At 37.7% G+C, this 23,024-nt stretch overlaps 1 protein-coding gene across 4 annotated transcripts in view; it reads left to right on the top strand.

Annotated features, from left to right (window-relative positions):
- DGKI (diacylglycerol kinase iota) overlaps positions 1-23,024 on the top strand; it is a 397,632-nt gene that overhangs the window by 261,833 nt on the left and 112,775 nt on the right. Inside the window, exon 21 of one of the 4 annotated variants that reach the window (XM_045565327.1) lies at positions 3,108-3,170. The exons of the other annotated variants lie outside the window; for them this stretch is intronic. Within the exon in view, the coding sequence (XP_045421283.1) occupies positions 3,108-3,170 (63 nt within the window). The remainder of the gene's footprint in view (positions 1-3,107; positions 3,171-23,024) is intronic. 4 annotated transcript variants of the gene reach the window in all.

The raw sequence follows: 23,024 nt of genomic DNA on the forward strand, positions 1-23,024 counted from the left end.
ATGAGTTTTCTTCAACCTTCTGAATCCTTGAAACTTTTCTCTGTTTTGGCCATTACTTGTGTGAAGTTCACTATTTCATTCAAGGAAGAAAGAGAAACTTGAAAGACTTTTCATTCCTTTATTTCCTGCCGTCCCTTATTGTCTACTTTGTTTTGTTTTGTTTTTTTTTTTTTGGTCTCTTTCTTTTATTCTCCCTTCCTTGTTTTTACTAAGACTGTTTCCTCTGTGTTATTTGCCTATTTGCCTGTTGTCTTTCTTACTAGAGGAAAAAAGAAATTTGTTTAAAATTTCTTTAAAATTTTAGCTTAACCTGTGTGTGTGTGTGTTTCCGATAAGAACAGGATAGCTGTTTAATTCATGTTAAGGAATTAGGCTTCTTTTGCATAGCATGTTAACTGTGAGTATTTGAGATTTAAGTGTCCTGGCTCCCTAAACAGCTGTTCCTTTTGCACTTGAATGTCCCTATTCCTTAAGGGTCTGCCCTTTCTCTGGGAGATTGCATCTCAGATCTTTGTCTTCAGCCAGACTTTCTTCTAAAAATTGAAGACTCATACCCAAATATCTTAGTTGACATCTTAACCTTGATATCTCATGGCAGCCTCAAACTACATGCTAAAAACTGGACTCATTAAATCTGTTCCCTTTGCTTTTCCTCTCCACCATCCCGTGAGCCTATTCCATTCACAGTTGCATGCATGGCATCACCACCCACTCGATCACCATGTCCCTGGCCCCTGGGGTCATCTCAGTCAGCTCTACTTCTACACATCCATCAGGCTAGCTACCACGTTCTTTGAAATCTACCTTCTATTTATTTCCCAAGTTTTTAGCTCTCACACCCTCTATCCTCTTGGCTAGCAAAACAACTTGAGTTCAAAGGCTGTGTGAGCCACCTCTCAGCAGCATCACCAAGATGTGCTCTGGACTCATTTCCCTGTTCCCCACCATTATTGCCTTCACACAGTCTGTCCTTTCCACCAGTTAGAATGATCTTTCTGAAAATTGAAAGCTTGGATTTCCCAGCTTTGTAGACCTTTTCAGTCAAAAACGTGTTCATCCTTATCACCCTGAGCTCCAGAGATAATCGCCATTCCTGGAGCAGTGGCCTGTCTCCTGCCTCCTCCTGGTTTTGTGCTCTGCTGCTCTTCTTGCTGTGCCCTCATCTTTTCATCTGCTGACTCTCACTCACAGCTCAAGACTCCACTGAAATACCACTGTTGCAAAGAAGCCTTTTCTGTCTGCTGCTAGCTGTTAGAGCCACCTCTCAGTGCTCCTGTGGTGCTCTTGGTGACTTCCATACACCATTCATTAAAAATGGTGTAATCATTGATTTATTTGTCTCTCTTCCCTGCTACGTGGGGAGGTCCTAGGGTTGTCCTCGTAGGATCCCCAGTGTCTGTCACGGTTCCTGAGAAACGGTTGCATATTGCATCGGTGACTCACACACTGATCCATTTTATATTATAATGCTACCTTTGCTGTGTTTCTCAGAAATTATTTCTAAAATAGCATAAATCTAAAATTTCATGAATATAAAAACAATATAGAATGTGTTTTGATCACATTTTAAGTTGGAGATACTTAATAATTTCAAGATATGGTTCACATGGATTGCTGGAAGAAGTTCCCATGAAAAATGGTTAAATAGTAGGCCTTCATGATGCCACTAGATCTTATGTATGTCAGAAGGAAAAATAATGTTTTCTAAAAAAAAATTATTTATTAGCTTATCCTCTCATTTGCTGTTACTATATTCAAACTAAAAGGCCAGGCCTCACTGTGTTCAGGAGCCCCCGTGGGTACAGGAACATCTCTCATTTTGTCATGGCATGTGACTCTACATGGGGTATGAACTCCAGTAAATATCTTCCTCCAAAAAAAGTGATAGAAGAGATTTATGTAAGTTCCTATTCATGTACTAGTCATATGATAGCCAGATACATTTGATTATGTTCCGTACTTGCAGGGATCCCTCTTACACTGAGGGAGATCAGAAACTTAAAATTACTCAGGTGTTTAGAAAGGTCTTCAATGAACTGTTATCCTTAGTTTACTAGTAATTAAGGCCACATTGTTAAAGATGACCATTTTATCCAATGGCAAGATTTCTAGTTAGCAAACTTTGAATTGGGCAACCGGATCCCATTATCCTAGGCTGCTGAGAAGTTTTGTTGGCTGTTACTGAAAATCCTTGTCAGATAACATGGATAGAAAGAGCCTAGAGCTGGAGTTAACTCCTGGGTGACTTTGTATGTGAGAATTTTTGTACCCAGAAGAACAGAGAGATCAGGGGGCTACGTCTATTTCAGTTATAGAAAACTGTTTAAATGAGAGAGTAGAGAGAATAATTTATGTAAAAGCAATAGGACATTTTGGGTTTAGTTTCTCAAATGCTACATTTTATCTTTTCTAATAGCCACTGTAGACTGTCTCCATTATAAAATAAGGGAGAAAAAGGAGAAGTCTATGATTTGGTTTTTCTACCCAGAGACTATGGGTATAATTACAGCATCATGGTGATGAAATTAGACTTTCTTGGTATTATCTTTGGGATTCTTAAAGAGCCTTTGTTGTTTAACTGAAGGAAGTTAAAGTTTTGGTGAGTCGCTCTTTTCAAGATGGTTGTCTTTTGATGCGAGTATTCCTACCCAGCCTGGGCAACCGTGGAGGCTATGGGATGAAAGGATTAAATTGACCTTTAATCTCCTCAAAGATGAGTTTTCTGTGCCAGCCTGCCACTCGAATGTGTAAGTGTGCGCCTCCTCTCCTTGGGTGCTCCGACTGGCCGAGAGTCGGGGAGCCACGCTCATGCCGCCCGCCCCAGCCCTCCCGCACTGGCCCCCACCTGGCCCCGCACTCAAGTCCGCGGCTTGCCTGGAACCAGCGCCTTCCATGTGTCCTGTTGGCTTCGTTGCTATCACTGGCTTTTTGGATTATTTTTCGTGGCTGGCTTGATTTTCCTTTTCCTTTCATTCACTGTTTGGTGACGCGCTCATTTAATTTCTGTTTAAACTTTGTGTGTCTCTCTTTCTCTCCCCTGGCTTGTTCCTTGTCTGTCCACGCTGTCGCTGACTCTGTCTTCGCTGCTCATTCCCTGCTGCCTCTAGTATCCATCAGGTGCAAACTGCGGACCTGCGGCGAGTGTCTGCTCCCCCCGGCTCCTTCGCCATGTGAGTACAGTGCTGTTCTGTTTCTACATTTCGCCCCCAGCCTCTTCTCCCCCCAGGGCTGGACAACCTGCGTCCGTTGCCTTCACAGGTCTGCCCAGATAAGGAAGCCACCTAACCGTAATTGCTTTCTCGTCCCCCTCTTTGATTTGAGATGGAGCTGTGAAGTTCTTTGTGTTCTATGTGTCTCCATCCGCGAAGAGTTAACGGTGTAATCTTTTTATTAGGTGCTTTAGGGTCCATGGTTGCTCGGGGGTGTGTAAAATTTGCGTTTTTATGGAAAGTGTATAATACCATTATACATTGTGTATAATACTATTAGACCTTTCAATTACCTATAGGTCAGGGATGAGTTTGAGGAAGTGCCTGCAGCCCATGGTTTGTGGACGGACCCTTAAAACTACGCATGGAGTTCTGAGTGTATGTACATGCATATTTCTGGGTTGAAGATCCATGCTTGTAATAAAAGAACAATGACCCAAAACTGTCATTGAGTTTGCAAAATGTATTTTTATACATATTTAGTAGTTTATGCTTAATGTACTCCAGGGCATTATTTTTTGTGGTGAAAACAAACAACAAGAAAATATACTTTTTAGCATTTCAGTTCAGGATTATTTGGTGCTGTTGCCTCTGCCTTGTCCTTCTTTCTTTTTTCCTTCTAACATATGCTTATCCAGAATTTATTATGTTTCAGGTACCGTTACAGGAGCTTTGCATACATTAACTAATTTATTCTCCTAGGAACCCCATGCCATATGTGGCATCATTATCTCCATTCTATACATGGGTAATCTGATGCACAGAGAAGTTAAGTAACTTGTCCAAGGTCACACAGCTGATAAGTCATAGACTGGGATTTAAACTCAGGCAATCTGGCTTCAAAGTTCATGCTCTTAACAGTTTATAATCTGCAGCTTTCATCCATCAGGATCCTATGTATTTCTCAAGGCCCACTTGAATGATTACCTTTCCAAAGAACTCCTCCTTGATTCTTGATGTTACAATTAATTATACCCTCACTGGAGTTTTTTATTGATGTGTCTGTTATATTAATCGTTCTCAAGGTTTAATTTGGTATTAATTACATTAACTCTGTATCTATGTATTTTCCACATTAGACAGGCTATCTGAGAACATTGGTAGTATCTTTTCTATGAATATTTGTGTTTCTAGCCCATTCACATTTCTTAACACTAAGTATTCTGAAACCAAACAATGGTTGATTGGTTGGTAGAATGAATGAATATAAGAATACATATCTATTAGTAAATATAGAACTATATAATATCTAATATCTAGTGATATGACAGAGCAATTCCAGAGTCCAGTTATAAAATCTTTAATCCTAGTCTTACAGATATTTATTTATTCAAAAATATTTATTTTGCGTTGCTCTGTCAGACACTATTTTATGCTGCATACCTAGTGGTGAGGACAACAGAGCACTACCTTCATGGAGCTTGAAATTGAGTGGTCATGAATTAATAAGAAAATGACATTTAATTTCCAATTTGGAGATTATTGCTGGAGTAAATTCTACATTCTGTATAGGCCAGTTCAATAAATTTGAGTTCAAGGACTAGCTATCAGTGATCATTATTTTTAGTTGCTCCGTTGATGTTAATCAAAGCATTGAGTGTTAAGAACAGAAATGCATGTGATAGTCATTGTATTTCTATCACAGTTGCTTTAGTTTTCTTTACATTAGAGTCATAGTCATGAATCTTAAATGGGACTGTTTATTTCTCATTCCAGGAGTGTGTGTGTTGCAATAAGGTAAATTGTCATGTTTGCTTCCATAGGGTGTAGCAGGCACTAAGTTGTAGCCATCTTAAAACTTGAATATTAATCTGAAAATATTTCATTGTATAAAATATTGCATAGTATGGATTTTACGTCTATCTGTAACTGATAAAATATTTATGTAATACAATTTATTAAATCATGGTATTCTTCCAAAAATAGATAACAAGATAACAAAACCTTAGCAAATAGAGTAAGGAATATGGAGGAAAGTCCAAACACAACAATGTGTATTTTGTCTTTTTTATATTATGGCAGTGAGAGCTCTGACCCACTCTCACACTGTTATTTGCTGTTTTCAGCAATGTTGGAAAACTGTGCCAACATTGCTTTGTTCCTCATGAAAGTCAACAGCCCCAGTGTCCTGGACTAGGATTGTCTGGTTGTGTTTTGGCCCTCAGATCAGCCATTCTGTTTTCAGAACAACTCTTTTAAAAGATGATCTTTTATTTGGCAAAAGCCCTGCTTCTGCTCTCGAAGCAAACGTTGCTTCACTGAAGCAGCTTTCAGTAATCTTCCTTACTCTCTAGCCTTCTGATGACCTTTTTAGTGGATTTTTAGGTACTGCAACATATGTCTAATGTCTGTTTATATGCAAAATTTCAGCTTTATGGAAAGAGAAACCCTAAAATTTTATGTTTTGATCATACATGAGCACATATGACTTGATAAATTTTAATCAAAGGTATTTAGTGGCCTCACCCAATAGGGCAAAACAAAGCAAATAGAATATTCCCCACCAATCTTGTACAGTGAATCTTAATGAATTAATAAATTCTTAATTAATATTTAAGTATGAATATTGAATAGAAAAATCCTCATGGAAGGACATATGCACACACTACATTTCATAAATTGTGAATATCATGCTAAATGCTTCAAGTACCAGCTCCTACTTAGCTAATGCCAAAGAAGTATGAAACTATGAAATGTGTTCTTCTATAACTCTTTCACCCTTTACTTGCTACCTTTCATTAGGTTCTGTTTCTCTCCTATTTTCCCCACATCAAAATGAAATAATGATCCATAGTGTATAAAGTGATCTATATACACTTAGCTGATTCATTTTTTCATCTTTCAACAAGCATTATTGAGTGCTTACTTCAGATACTAGATACTCTGTGGACTATTGGAGATGCACAGATCAGAAAGCTAAGGTTTCTAATCTGGAGAAATGGACACATTAGGAACAGACCTAGGTGTGTTGCCCACAGTACTATTACAATGCAACGTGACAAGCATCTAACAGGAGACCCTGGTTGTATGTGTATATGAATGACTTTTTATTTAGTATTTATTATATTTTCTTTCATTTTTTAATATTTAAAATGAACATATAGTAAAATTGCCTTTTCTGATATATAGTATATAGTTCCATGAGGTTTAAGACATGTATAGATTTATATAACCACTGCCATAATCAGGATGCAGATCAGTCTATCACCCCCAAAAAGCTGCCTTGTGATCTATCCCATTGTAGTCACACCTTTCTGTCTCTAAGCCTCTGGCAGCCACTGATTATTATAGTTTTGTATTTTTGACAATACCATACAAATGGAACTATACAGTATGTAACCATTGTAGCTGGCTTTTTATTTTTACTGAACATTACATTTTTGTGGTTTATCCAAATTGTTGTGTATATTAATCATTTGCTCCTTTTTATTGCTGAGCTGTATTCCACAGTATGAATGTTTTAGTTTGTCCATTCACCCACTGAAGGATATCTGGGTTATTTCCAGTTTGGGGTGATTATAATTAGAGCTGCTGTAAACATTGATGAACAGGTTTTGTGTAAACAAAAGTTTTCATTTCTCTAGGCTAAACACCTAGGAATGGGATTGCTGGGTCATACGGTAAGTGTATGTTTACCTTGATAAGAAACTGACAAACTGTTTTCCAGAGTGGTTGTACCATTTTGCATTTCCATCAGCAATGTATGATAGTTCTAGTTACTCCACATCCCTGGCAGCACTTGGTATTGTCAGCATTTTTAAGTATTAATCATTCTACTAGAACTGTAGTCATATCACATCCTAGTTTTGATTTGCCTTTCTCGAATGGCTAATGATGTGGAACATCTTTTCATGTGCTTGTTTCCATTCCATTATATACTCTTTGGTGAAGCGTATGTCCGAGTCTTTGGCTAATTTTTTAATTGGGCTGTTTGTTTTCTCCCTGTTGAGTTTTGAGAGTTTGTCATATATTCTGGATCTAAGACCTTTGTTAGATATGTGCTTTACAAATATCTTCTCCAAGGGTACATCTTGTCTTTTCTCTTGATGGTATCTTTTGTAGAGCAAAAACTTTTGACAAAGTCTAAATTATCAAGTTTTTCTTTAGAGAGCTGTGCTTTTGGTAGTATGTTCAGGTACTCTTTGTCTAATCCTAGGTCATGAATATTTTCTCCTTTGCTTTCTTCTAAAAGTTTTATAATTTTTCATTTTGCATTTAGGTCTATGACATGTTTTGAGTTAATTTTTGTAAAAGATGTGCTGTTTATGTTCAGGTTAATTTTTTTGCATATGAATATTCCGTGGTTCTAGCGCCATTGTGGAAAGATTATCTTTTTCTGTTAAACTGCCTTTACAACTTTGTCAAAAATCAACTGGATGTGCATACAGTTGTCCCTCAGTATCCATGGGGGATTGGTCCCTGCACATACCAAAAACTGCAGATGCGACCAGCCAACTACACACACGGATCCCTTTCTGGACCTTTATTCTGTGCCATTTGTTTACATGTTTATTACTTAGTGCCATATTCTTTTGATTTTTGTACCTTTATTTTTCTTCTATTTTTTTAAGAGACAGGGTCTCCCTATGTTGCCCAGGCTGGCCTCAAACTCCTGGGCTCAAGCGATCTTCTCACCTCAGCCTCTTGAGTAGCTGAGACTACAGGCATGAGCCACCATGCCCAGACCTTGATTATTGTACCTTTACGATAACTCAAAATGTGGTTGAATTATTCTCCCAGATTTATTCTTCATTTTCAAAACTGTCATGGATATGGGGGTTCTTTTGTCTTTTCACATTAATCTTTAGAATCAGCTTGTCTATGTAGTCAAAAATCCTGCTAGAGTTTGACTGGAATAGTATTGAATTTATATGTCAATTTGGGGAATATTGACATCTTTACTATGCTGAAGCACCCAATCCATATATTCTGTATGTCTCTTCACTTATTTATTTTGTCCATCATTGTTTGGAAGTTTTCAGCATACAGATTTTGTACGTATCTTGTTAGATTTGTGCCTAAGGATTTCATTTTTTTGGAACTATTATAAATAATATTTTTTTTTAGTATTTAAAAAATATTGGTTTCTAATTGCCTTTTTTTTTTTGCAAGGGTTCCCTTTACTCCACATCCTCACCAACACTAGTTATCCTTTGATTTATTTTTTATTTTTTTTATTTCAGCATATTAGGGGGCCCTTGTCCCCCTTCCTCCCCTCAGTCAGAGCTTCAAGCATGTCCATCCCCCAGATGGTATGCATCGCACTCATTATGTATGTATACACCCATCCCCTCCCCCCCATCTGCCCGACACCTAATTAATGTTATTCCTATATGTGCTCTTAGGTGTTGATCAGTGAAACCAATTTGATGGTGAGTACATGTGGTGGTTATTTTTCCATTCTTGGGATACTTCAGTTAGTAGAATGGGTTCCAGCTGTATTCAGGAAAATACATCCAATTGCTTTTTGCTAGTATATAGAAATACTATGGATTTTTATGTGTTGAACTTATATCCTGTGGCCTTACCAAATTCAGTTTTTAATTCTAGGAGTTTGGTAGCATCCTCAGGATTTTCTACATAGTCAAATATGTCTGTGAATAGGAATAGTTTTATTTCTTTCCAATCTGTATGCCTTTTATTTTATTATTATTTTTGCATTGCACTGGCTGGGATTTCTAGTATGATGTTGAGAAAGAGCAGTAAGAATGGACATCCTTGCCTTGCTGCTGCTATTAGGGGGAAATCATCATTCCATCTTTCACCATTAGGCTGATTGTTAGTTGTTGATTTTTTGTTGAAGTATTATATCAGGACATCTGAAAATGATTAGGGTGTTATTTGTTCTTTAAATGTTTGTTAGACTTTGTCAGTGAAACCATCTGGGCCTCAAAAGTTCTTTTTATCCTTTTAAACTATAAATCCAGTTCCTTTAGGAGTTATAGGACTACTCAGATTATCAATTTCACCATAGGGGAGTTAGCTTTTTAATATTTGAAATTTTTGAGAAATTGGTCTATTTCATCTAAATTGTTGATTAATGTATGCAGAATTACTGGTAGTATTTCCTTATCCCTTTAATGTCTGTGGAGTCTGTAGTGAAAGTCCTCTTTTATTTCTGGTATTAGTAATTTGTATCTTTTCTCTTTTCTTCTTTGTCAATCTTGGTGTAGAGGTCTATCAATTTTATTGATTTTTTTGAAGAATCAGCTTTTGGTTTCATTGATTTTCTCGATTGTTTTTCTTTTTGCAATTTCATTGATTTTTGCCCTTTATTATTTCCTTCCTTCTGCTTGCTTTGGGTTTATTTTGCTTTTCTTTTTCCAGTTCCTTAAAGTGAAGGCTTAATTATTTATTTGCTTCAGATTTACCTCTTAAGGGTTGTGGTTATAATATTCCTTCTGTTTTCAAAGCCTTTCCAGTGCTTCTCCGCTGTATGTCTGGCCTGAGAACCACTAAGATGCCAGTATGGGACCTGGGTGAAGGTCTACCCAAGTAGTTCGGTTTTTGAAGTCTGTGGTATGATGTTTAGGGCTAGATTCACATATTAGCAACCTGGAGGTGAACCCCTGAGAGTTTGTAAACATCTTTACGGAGTTGTTGTCTGATCTTCCCTCTCTGCTATCATCTTGGTACCTTCTGGTTTTCTGGGTCTCTTTTTGGTCCTTAGTGACCTCACTCTGCTGCATACGTCCTACAATTGTGTTCATGTTCAGGGCCAAGCAACGATGTGACAGAAAGAGAAAATGAAGCAATGATGGTTTATCCCATCCTCTTGGTGTCACAGCTCCTGTGACCAGAGAAGAATCCTCCTTCCCTCATAATTTTAGGCACACGAAAGCTTCTGTCATCGCTGCTGCCAGCGTAGTGAAGTGGCCTGAGTGCTGGACGTGAGAAAACAGAGGGAAAAGACAAAAGAGAACAGGGAGATTCTTCCCTATTCTTCTCAGCATTCAGAGTCCTTTCTTTTCCTGGAGCCAGAGCATAAGCATTCTCCCAGAGCTCTCTCTGACTGCATCTGGTGTCACGTTCTGGCTTTGTGCTGCCTGGAGTCCAGGCCAGGGTTCCTTGTAAGGAGAGGGAGTGGCGAGCTCACCACCTGTTTGATGGTATTTTAAATTCTGATCTTCTTCCCCAATCTGCTATCATTTACTTTTCAAAGTTCTGGAATAGCTGCTTTATGAATTCTGTCTGGAATTTACAGCTGCATTCAATGCAGGAAAAAGAATGGTGTGTGCTTACCCACCTTACACAGGACCAGAACTTCTCCACCGCTTTTCAGAACTGAGGACTATCTGACTGTATCCATCCTTACCCACTGCAGAGACTCAGTTAGTGCCATGGCTGAACTCAACAAAGCACCTCTGCACAGAGATCAGTGTATTTTTAACTACGGTCAACACATGCTAAATGTAATATCCCATCTTACACAGAAGTTGCAATGTATACACAAACAGGATGTGTCTCAATGCTCGATTGTGTAGGTTTGCATAATACCTTGGGAAAGGTGGAGTTAAACACAGATCCACGAAAAAAGTATGAATTGTCCTATTTGACCACAAGCTGAATATGATTCAGCGCTCCAAAGTTGCTTACAATAAATGCAGGCTTCTTGGTAAAGGATGAAAGTAAACTGATTTTCATTCCAAGAGGAAAGGGAGTTTTACTAAGAGAAAGGGAAATATTTTTGATATGTCAATTTTTTTATGGTTCTGTTTTGGGTTGAGTTTAAGAATTTTATTGTTGATAAACTACCAAGACAGAGAGCCAAGAACCTTTGATCTTCACTGAAGAAAACATAAATTGGCCATAGGTGGTTTAGCATTTGCCTGTCTCCAGCCAGAGAAGTAAACTAGCGGATCCTTTGAAATGCTTTCTGTAATTCTGTTCTTCAACTGGTCACATCAAAACTTTTGTTTGAACATTTTCCTGAGTTTGTATAATATATTACGAAAGGTCCGTTTGTTCTGCTTATTTAATCCTGGCCTTTTAATTAGAAAATAAAATTTGATCTGTGTTTTCCAGAACACGTTTTTCTTTTCCTTTCTTCTCTCTATAACCTCTGCCACACCCTGGACTCTATCAGGAAGTAGTAGAAACCTTGCCAAAGTAGAAATTTACATGTGTGCCTTTGTAAACTGTGAAGCTTACCTCTAACGTAGCTGAGGTGATCGATCAGCCACAAACCTTCCTGAGAATCTCAGGATGGCCCTCGTGGGCCAGTTGTGCCCCCAGAAGTGTGTGTGCTTCGTGCCTGGGGAGAAATCTGTCCAGATTCTGACTCATGGGTTATAATGTTTAGGTCATAGTTTCTGGAACCAAAAACCGATTTTGAGAGTACAGAAAGGGCCTAAGCACTCCACGTATGATTAACTTTGTTCTTTGTGCTTTTGTTATTATTATTTTATCCCTGGGTGATTCTTTCTGAGTCATATGATTGTCAATTATAGATAACTCTTTTCTTTGGCTTTCTGTATTTTCTGATTGATTTCAATGAATGGGAAGTACTTCTATAACGGGGAAAAAAAGCAAAACAAATTCATATTTTTAAAAGAACAGGAGAGAATCACTACATTCGTAGAACTGAAAGAAATGGCATTTGCTCAGTCTCAGGGTCAGTGAAGCACGAGAGTGAGCCTCAGCCCTCTGGAAAGAAAAGCTACTCGCTCTCTAAACCTCTGAGTGAAGGAAGCTGTGAAAGTGCTCCTCTCCTCTTTGTCCTTTCTTTCCCCTGACCCACACATTTTCTGGGCAACCTTACTAGTCATTTCACTTCCCACCGTTCAGTTTCTTGACCTTCACCCAGACCATGTCATCCTTTCTTTCCTCTTCGAAGGCTGCTTTTCTCTGCTAGTTTCATAAAACAAATATCCTGAATGGAAAATTCCAAAGAAAAGAAATTAAATGCTACTTGGGCTTCATCTTAGGATAGTTTCCAAACTGGAGCCCAGGCTGCAACTTGGAGAATGGACTTTTTCCTCCTTCTGCTTTGAGGGTTTGCCCCAAATCTTTTCATCCTAACGGGGCTTCCATCCCACCGCAAAGGGGCAGTGGGAGTGGCCCCCAGGTCTCTAGCTGGAGCAGCTTCCTCCCCTTTCTGTAACCCCTTCTCCCCTACAATAATATCCTTCTGTTTCCAGTACCTGGGGGAGCCCTACATTTGTCTGTGTAACAATGAGCATACATTAACCCTTTGCATTTTACTTTTTCAGATATTAAAAAAAAATGCAGTTGGTCCTTGGGATTCCTAGCAGCCTTGTAGTTCTGTTATTGTAGAATTCAAGGCATGACCCTAGAATCATATGAAAATTTGCCCTAAAGGATTCTATGACATGAAGTGGACAAGACTTTCCATGGGACATGACAAGGTTATCCTTGGTCCTGAGCACTGAGCAGGGAGGCCAGGCCCTGTACTGCCTTGGTAAGCTTAGCTAATGTCTCAAGAACCCAAGTAGATTTTCACATTTAGCCAGAGAGGTGATATGTACTTATACTATGCTAAGTACCTTGCATTGTGATCAAATTTAATACCTTAATAACCATATAAGGTAAAAATTTCTATTATTCCAATTTCATAGATGAGAAGACTGAGAACAAGAAATGGTAGGAAACTTGATTTTGATCACATGTTATAAGTTGATACAGTTAGGATTAAAGTCCAGGGCTAACTTCTTTGAAGATAGCATTTAAGACATTGAACTCTACTGTCGATAATACCTCTGGTTATTTTCCTATGTGTCTGTGTGTGTATTTTCATATATATGACTTTTTTTTTTTAGAGACAGGGTCTCACTCTGTTGCCCAGGTTGGAGTGCAGTGGCATGATTATAGCTCACTGCAGCCTTGAACTCCTGAGCTCAAGTGAATCTTCTGCCTCAGCCTCATGAGTAGCTGGGACTATAGGCATGTGCTACCACACCTGGCTAATGTTTTACTTTTCTTGTAGAGACAGGGTCTTGCTATATTGCCCAGGCTGGTCTCAAACTCCTCACCTCAAGTAATCCTCTTCCCTTGGGCTCCAAATGATTATGTATTTTAATAAAATTAAATTATGTAAACTTTTAAAGCAAATTTAAATATGAATAATAACAAAATTCAGTTTTGAGCCATGCAAAAGTATGACTTTTTGGTGTCATAGGTTTATGGTTCAAGTGTTGTTATAATAAAATTTCAGAATGACAAATCCCAGTTCAAAATAAGTTCTAGCACAGCTAAATGGTTTGGAGATTCTTTTAGAATGGTTAGGGATGGGGTTTGAACTGGGACTGGGACGTGGGCTTATCAGGAAGCGTCACGCTGACATCTACAGTGGAGGCCGCTCCCGTGCTCTTGTATTAGCCACAGTCAGCACGGAGCTCACAATCAGTGCACTTACGTAAAGGCACGGCATACTTACGACTCCCTCAAAACTTAAAATTATACCTCGTTGCTTTTTAAATTTATATTTAGAGATGAATTATTCATATCTGCATAAGTGTAGAAATAGTCTTACGACTCAGCACTTTTCCTCTGGTAAAAGGTCACTTCAAAAGTGAAGTGAATATTTATTTACTGCAGGTTTTGTTGGCTTGTGTGTATTGGGGGGGCAGAAGGGGGCTCTTGCAGCAGTCAGATTCGGGGGTAAAGGGGAGAGTTTGTAGGAAGGTTTTGTAGTACATGTTCCGGGTGTATTGGGCAGGAAAAAGGAGGGTGAAAAATTTGTGAATTTTTAAGAGATATTTAAAATAAAAATAATCTGACCTTAGAAATAACATGTTCAATAAATATAACAACAGTTTTTTAGATTTTTGTATATACTATGACCTTTAAAAAAAGAAGTGGAAATTAAAATCTGAATATCCAGAACAGAGATATCAAACCTGCAGAGATTTCCAATCCAATTTAGAGTTTTGGAAAGTGAAAAATTAGATTCCCCTTATTCTTCCTTTATATTTCTTTTTATGTACACTAGTTGTAGGATTAACACAAAATGAGTTTGTTCCCTTAGTGTATCTTTTTAGTAGGCATCTGTCTGAGTTTGTAGGGCTGCTATAATAAAGTATTACAGACTGGGTGACTTAAACAACAGATATTTATTTTCTCATTATTCCGGGGGGTAGATGTCTGAGATCAAGGTGTTGGCAGGGTTGGTTTCTTCTGAAGCCTCTCTCAGTGGCTTGTAGGTGGCTTTCTTCTTGTGTCTTCATGTGGTCTTCCTTCTTTACCTGTCCCTGTCCAAATTCCCTGTTCTGATAAGGACACCAGTCATATTGGATGAGGGTCTTCCCTAACAACCTCACTTTAACCTAATTACCTCTTTAAGGAACCTGTCTCCAAATACAGTCACATTCTGAAATACTAGGGGTTAGGGCTTCAACGTATCAATTTGGGGGGCAGACAATTCATCCCATAACAACATTGTACTGGATACCTTTGATTGAATTTCAGTTATTTTTCTTTTTTGTGTCACCAACTGTTTGAAGACTGAACTTTGTGTGTATTACTTGTTTAATTCTTTAAAGTCTTTTTTATTGAAGAGTATAAGAAGGGCTGAAGGATATGCTCTTTTATTTTCAGGGTTAAGTATACAGGTACAATAAGGTTGTTGACCTCTCTGGACCCAGATTTGTTTTCTGTAAAATAAGGTGGTTGAACAATATATACTTTAAATTTTTGTCTGAATCTGAATTCCTAAAACAATATTATAATAAGATAAATTACAGAAATGCATACAGACTATAAATGGGAAAGGAAATAAGTAATTTTGTCAGTCTTTGTGAGTAAAAGACTTATTTATGAGTGGGCTCTCCACTCAGGAAAAAACAAACCAACCAAATCTTTAGATTGACCATTACAATTGCAATGTTATTAGTGGATTTACTGTACTCAGGGAGAAAAAAAAGAGACATTTCAATGTTTACTTCAGTACTGTAATAATAACTGATATTATCTCCTGAAGTAGAGTAAGAAGAATATACCAATTAACAAAAAAATCTAGATGTTTGTCTTGAGTGTTACAAGAGTGTGTTTAGTTTGGATTACTTTGCTGAGGTGGTAATGAACTGTGAGGTGCATCTCATTTGTAGAAGAGTTTCAATTTAATTATACCAATTCAATTGAGTTTTTCTGGTCTGTCATAACATCCTGAAACACTTACATGAAATGAGAGTACATTTTTAAAAGGCATAAAAAAAAATACTTGTTGATACTAGATTTAATTAATCCCTAGAAATCATCACATTTTATGTCACAAAATGCAATTCTAAAAATGAATTCATCAGTTACAAAGTTATAGCTAAGGCATTTGACTAAAATAAAAGTACCATTGGATGAATAACAAGTGGAACAAAAAGGCTAAAGCTTTTCAGCTTTGTAGTATAGTTTTATTTATTTTAAAAAATTTATCACTCTTAAGAGAGATGGTTTATATCCTCTAACTGGGACATAGTGTATGATTTAGCCTGATGACATTTTGTTTCCCAGGAAAGGTAAAACAATTATAAATGTTTCCTGGAGGAAAGCTTCTTGACTTACGAATACATTAGACTACTGCCCGTGGTAGAGATTTGATCTACTTTAATGTGGCTAGTGAAAAGAGAGAAAGAAATAGGACAACTGAAAGAACCCCAAATTATTTTTACATTCTATTATGACATTACCAACAAAACCACCTTTTCTTTCTCTTTCATTGTTTTTCTTTTAGTATTGGTGGTATCAAGAAATCTAACTAGTTATTTTGTGTTTGTTTTTTCTTCATCATCCAAGTAATTTATTAGTCAACCCCTAAAAGTATATTATGAGGAACTCTTTTTCTCAAGTTTACTATCAAATTTTGCAAAAGTTATTTTTGTTGATTAGTAATTGTTGTATTGATAGAATTTTCACGTGATTCTTATAAATTCTATTCTAGAAATATGTCTTTATTCTATACATTCTTACACAGACAAGAATTTGGTTTTAAAAAAAGAGCAGTTTATAAAATCCCTCAGTTGCTGGGTCAGGAATTAGAGAAGGGTAGTGAAAAGTTTCCACCCAATTGGCTAAATTGGGAGAGTTGGAAAGCAGGGTCAGTTTCAGGGGACTCTGGATTCTTTCTCTTGAATTTCTGATGAGGAAACCCGGCTAGTGGGAACATGTCACATCTGAGCTACTGGCTGGGAGGTGCTTAGGTTCCCACCAGCCGTAGGTTGATGAACAGGGTAGTGAGAGTAGTGATGGCATCTCTCTCTCCACAGCCAAGTGTAACTCCACACTGAGTATTCAGGACCTTTGCAAGCAATTGTCTAGCTAGAAGAAAATATGAGTCAAAACAAATCAAGGTAAAATATTAATTACCTACCGATTAAGAAAAACACAATTTGGCAAATATTTTTTTCTCTGATACCCAGATTTTAGGAAGGCAAATGGATCCTTTTATAAAATGTTTTATGTAGAAAGCTAAAACCATTTAATAAAATGGCTTTTATGTGAGGCCACATAAAAGACTTTTATGTGAGGCCAATCCTTACTTTTCATTTTCTTCATATAAAACAAAACAAAACACAGAGTTTTCTTTTGACCAAGCCCATTTCTTAGGAATGCAGATCTGCTCCCGCACACTTTGTAGAGCAGCTTTTCAATCGGAACTCATGGATTCTTGGAGCTCATGCATTCGATTCTTTCTATACCTAATTGGGGTATATCATTTCTCTACCTTAAGACAGCCATATTTCTTTTATTTTCTTTTTCTTTTTTATATTTTTAAATTTTTTTTGTAGAGATATGGTCTTGCTATGTTACCCAGGCCTGGCCTTAAACTCCTGGCCTCAAGCAATCCTCCTGCTTCGGCCTCCCAAAGTGCTGGGATTACAGGTGTGAACTGCCATGCCTGTCTGTCATGTTTATTTTCATTCCATTATTGCTTCATGCACTTTGGTTACTTCTTTGGATATTTTGATTTATAAAAAATTATAAATTCTTGATTTTTTTCTGTTGGTTTATAGATGAAATAAGTCTTAAATACTTTTAAATTACACATAGTCTAGTTTTTTGGTAAAAATATTATTTAAGTGTTATACATAGGCAGAGACCCCCTCAAATACCACCACTTGATTCATTGAAGTGCTTAGAGTAAATATACCAGTCGTTGTGAGGCGCATTTCAGTGTCCTTCATGATATGTATGAAAGGACACAAGTGTTTTCTTCTGTGAAATGAGACTTTTTAAACCTCACAAACCACAACACTTTCTCCATACTCCTTTCCAGTAAAGAAAGTCAATTTGTTTATCAGTTGCAAATAAGAATAGAATAATACAACAGTTAGTGATTACAAACCCAAGGGGAGATTTTTAGCACTTTAAATAGCAAATAAGCATAAGACATCCCTTTGATACATAGAAATTGGAACCTGAAGTAGAAAATATCTATCTTCCTGAGCACATGAGATCTAAAGGCATTTTAATGGCTTAGGAGTAACCCTGTCCTATTATGTCTCATTGGCAAAAGCACAATGGTTCTTTATACTCCATTGGAGATAGTGATTAATGGTCCTCTCTACAATAAGCAGTAAAAGAATTCTCCATGCTATTGCAGGCTATGGTACTAAAAGTTCATATTAGTTTTGTGATAGAATCTTTAGTCATTTTTAATAACCAGAAAACCTCCATTACATGGATTTCTTCTTAAAGCAGAAATGACTTTGGCCTGATATGATACAGGACATGGCTTGGGATCTCTACTCATTCCTGTTCCAACTGTTCTTAACTGTTCTTCATTTCAGCAATTTAAATTTGCAGAATTCTACTACAAAAATGCATACTCCCCCTACCTATAATTTCCACCTGTTCTTATTCACTATGGTATTTGCTTCCCCTTGGCCTTTCATCAGGATATTTTTTCACCTTTTATACTTTTTAAGCATGAAAGAGTCTAAAAAAAGTGTAAGTAGGAACTTAAAGTCTAAAACTCCTACCCTAAAACTCCTACTTTTTTCCTTGAAGGTTGTCATCTCTAGTTGCCAATTTAGCAAGTATCAGGGCAGAAGACTCCCAGAAGACTCAGGGCAGACAGTATCTAATCACAGGTAGACATTCTTCTTCATTCATATTATGCAGGGGTAAGCGAGAGACTTGAACTCCATATTCACGTGAAGGTAGCACAGTGATAACATGATGCATGAGCATTGAGATTATTTCTTGTTTATGGGTTTTAGTAATGGGAGTAGATTTTTCCTTTGAATGAAATTCTTTTGGGTGGTCCCCATTCTGGCCAATGATGCACATTACATATCACTCATGAGTAGGTATGATGAAGAACGTAGTCAGTTGTCACGAAAAATAATTTTTCTCATTGCAGTTAGGAAGTTTGTATGGGGAGCAGTGGTTTAACACACATTGAAAGGCTCATATTAAACATATGTTGTGGGAGATGTAAAGATGGATATAGCTGGGCATCCTGTCCTCAAAGAGCTCATGATTTAATGGGAGGAGCAAAATCATCATGTCATGATCACATTTCCATCTCAAACTGTGCAGTGTTGTGAAATTTTTGGATGTAGGCAGCCCAATTAGTCTATGTGCAAGATGATAGTAGCTTGGTCTGTAGGGGTTTTAGAGGAAGGGGCAAAGAAGCATACGTGTTATATTTGAAAGATATTTAGAGGAGAATGAATTGCAGGGAAGAGAAAGAAGGAGCTTCTGGAAACTTCTTAGTTGGAAGACCAGAAGAGTGTTTTGAACTGAAATCCACAAGAAAAGAGCTTCAGGGAGCAGGGAGTTAACCACATTGTGGAATGCTACTAAAGGGTGAATTCAGGTGAGAATTGAGAAGGGAATTTAATGTGCGTGAATAAAAGGAAAGGAAAAAGTGAAGATATCATGCAATCTTATGGAGAGGAAACTTTGAGGTTCTGTGGCAATCGGTCATTGACTTAAAAAATAAATCTGTGACTCTGTTAACCAGAAGTTGTAACATGACAGGTATGTGGGGGTGGTTCTACATCAAAGTATCAGAATTGTGCGACTGAGCCAGTAACAATGATGACATTCAATGCCACAGAAAAAAATGGGTGATCAGGAGAATTGAAATATCAATCAAGGTTATTGGTCTCTTTCTTTTCCTTTAAAGTGAAAATGATGAAACTGCTGTCCTTGTGGAGCTGCTTTGCAATGTCACTGAGTAAAGCCACTGCTTGTTCATTCTTCACCTTTGCTTCTCCTTTAAATGCCATAAACATGACACTGAGCAGAAAAGATAATCCATAATAACCACATGGTGATTTCACTCTGCTGCATATTCATTTATTACAAATTTAAGAAGCATAGAAATTTGTCACAAATTTCCACGGAAGCATGAAAATGTTAATTACAATGTGCATTTGAAGAACTCCAGAAAATTTAAAAATTAAGTTTTGTTTCAGCCAATGTCATAAAAGTTCCTTGATATTTGGTACTTGTCTATTTTTAATCTATCAGCCATTCAATTGGCATATATTTCTTTGATATGTGTATAGATTTGGTGCTTAAAGTTTGCACTCTTTTGCCATTAGTCCCTGGAACTGATTATCTCAGTGAGTTAAACCCAATACCCACCGAAACAGTGGTAGAAGGGCCAATATACAGAAACTGTGGAGAAGGAGATTTCGACTTTTCAGGGAGAATTTGTAAATGCTTAGAGCAGGCGAAACAAAGACTAACCCACTTCCAGCTAGTACGGCACTGCCGGGCGAGGATTAAGCAGACACTGAGTAGCTGTATGAAGATGCAATCACAGGGGCTTAGAGAATCAGAAGGAATAGCAAAGATGGAAGTAGATAGGATCCCTCTCTATTCTATAATGCTTCCACGATCTTACAGGAAGTTCTGGAGGAGTAGCCATCTCAAATAATTTGTACACATGACATGCCATATTAGCCTCCTCATAAATGGATGTCTTAGAAACTGAGGACTTATTCAACTTCTATCAAAAAAGAATCGATAACTTTTAAAGGTATTTTCTCCAGGAAAATATACTGGGCAGGAGGCACACCTGACTGGCTGCTGCTAATGTGATTTTGGTTTATCCTTGGCTTGAGATTCAAAAACTTCTGTACAATTTGTTTCAGATTCCTGAGGCATTGTTCCCTCCTCCAGACAGAAGACGACTGAATTATTAGGATTCTGTCTGAACTCGGCAGGTGTTGAAAATTCATTTTAAATCTCTGTTCAAAGCCTTGATTCAATTTGGTTTTAGTGTTCAATATAAAGAGGTCTTCTTGGGTACGTTTCTAGATAGGTTATTGTCAGTGGCAGTTTGAAAATGTTCCAGGGTAAGTTTCAACAATTTTAGTAGGAAGTTGCTAAAGAAAGCCATTGAGCATAATAATATTTAAATAAGGCCCAGCTTGATAGCTGGTGTAAGGATATGGTGATAGATGTTTGTGGTTCCCTGTTATTTGATTGAAGAACAGGTAGTCCTGAGATGGTTTATTACCTTTTTGGTGGGCACATATACCACTTGTGTGTTCTTTATTCTCTCTTTTTATTTGTGTGGACCCCACTAGAGATAAGATACAAGGAAGTGAGTGCACAGTCCAGTGTGGATACAATTCCTGATCCAGAGATCAGACAAAGGATAAAATAGATGACCAAATCAGACTTATGCCTGGCGTTCACCAAGAGAAAAACTGCTAAAAAGCAGCTCAGAGATGCTCTAACGCCAAACTGTAATAAATCCTCAGAACCATGTATAGTCCCTGAGGAATTAACTTCCTTGCATTCATTTACTCATTTTTTCAGAAACATTGATTGTAAACAACATAGGCCAGGCACTGTTCTAGGTGCTGGAGCTGCAAAGAGGAGGAAGAGAGAGTCTTTCACGCTGTGAATTCACATTAGAAATTAATATTTTGATAAAAGTCCATTCATAAAATGAGGGTCAGTTTAAACTAATTCTATTACAGATTAGTTAGAAACGTACTTTATTATATCCAGTTTATGATCAGGTAGAATCTTACATTTGCATTGCCTGAAATACGTTAAGGCAATTTATTATTAAATTGGGCCTGGAGGGAGAAAGGGAGAGCTGTGATGCTTTTTTTCTCCTGTCCTGTACATGTGTCAGTAGCTCTCTCTATGTGAGTAGCAAATGCTTGTTTAAATTATGCTTCTTCATAAAGATTTATGTGTCTGCAAAGTGAATGTTACAAGAGGCAAGTCTTATGCTGAACCATCTAATAAATGTTAATGAAAACAGGATATTTATAAGGTATAAAATGTGGAATAATTATATAATTTTAAGGATCTTCTCTGCAACATGAATTAGGATTTATATTTTTAATATCTTTAAGTAAAAGATCTTGCAAACATTCACCATCCCCACTTGCATTCCTATCTAATAGACGGTAGATGGCTGCATTACTCTGAATCTTGCCTCCCAACCCTGTCGACAGAGGCTTAGCCTGCTGAGGTTTGCTGTCTCCTAACTGCTCATTAGAGCTGCAGCTCTGGCTTCCACTATGATGTCATTATCCAGGACTGAATAAACAAGTATAAGGCTTGTGGAAATTGACAAACCACTAGGATGCTAATAATAGTAACAACAACGACAATATTATTTTTGAACACTTAACTATTTGCCAGGAGTGTGCTAACTGTCTTATACGGACCTTCTCATTCCATGCTCACTACATTCCTATATCAGTCCCATTTTCAGATCAGGAAATGGTTTTAAAGAAGGTAACCTTAGAGTTCAAGGTCAAACAAATTGATTGACAGTTTAGATTGGAACTAAGATTTTTTGGGGCTATGTATCCTGTTTTACCCACTGTGGTATATTGTATTAATATTAAAGGGTATCACTTCCAGATGATTCATGTTTACAATGAGAAGAAGGAATTATGTGGCATCAATGGTCTAAAAGTGATCCTGGGGAACCAAAGCACCCTGCTCATCTGCTTCATCCATAGAGAGATTGGCCTGGGTGAGAGATTGGATGAGAAAGAGTCCTTTGTCAGGCTGAGAGAAACTGTGCACTAAAGAAACTGACTGAAAGGGTAAAGAAGTTTGAGGGGAGAAGGGAGGAATTTGACCTTAATAGATTGAAATTCTACATGGGAATGATTTTTCTTTAAAGAGCTATTGACACATCTACAGGACAGGAGAAAACAGCAAGAATTAAGAGTCAGTTGAATAGCAGTGAGAGTTCAGGAGTTGTTTTGATGGGATGGCAGTCCCCTCCATTCTAACATCTCAGGGCAACAGGTGTGCATAACGTGGATCAGGGAAGCTGGGGTCTGGAGGTTGTTGGAAGCCCACCTGAGTGACTGAACGAGAGGGACTCTTATTATGGTTCTTGAGAAAATATTCTCGGGAGACTTTTGGCAGTTCAGTCCAGAGCCCTGAACTTACATTCTGCTTAAGGATCTCAATTGCACTGTTGCAGAGGAAATTAGTGTGAAAATGACAGGTTGAGGTCGCTACCGCTGTATGAAAGGGAGCTCACAGATGGTTGAATCCCTTTCAGGAAGCTCAAGAGGCTCCACGGAAGCCAGGATTAGAACCCCTGCTATAGAGCCTAAGTCAGCATGGGAGTAGCTTGGGGTAGATGTTGTCAGGGAGGCAAATTTATTTTTACCCAGGTTGTTAGTCTCTTCTATGCTCTACTAAATTCCTTGGCAAAATTTAATTTTGGAAAACTAATGGCAGTGCTATTCCCCAGACTCCGAGGAACAGCTTTGTCATCCTCCACCTTTAGTCAGCCACTAATAGGACACTAATATATTTTGACATAAAGGGACAAAATTGAATTACTTGGCTTTCATCTGATCTCTGTGCATTTTTCTCCCCCACGTTCCAGCTGTCTGTTTTCATGTTGTTAGT

This window comes from Lemur catta, chromosome 11 (assembly GCF_020740605.2).
Source record: "Lemur catta isolate mLemCat1 chromosome 11, mLemCat1.pri, whole genome shotgun sequence".
Taxonomy (NCBI): domain Eukaryota; kingdom Metazoa; phylum Chordata; class Mammalia; order Primates; family Lemuridae; genus Lemur; species Lemur catta.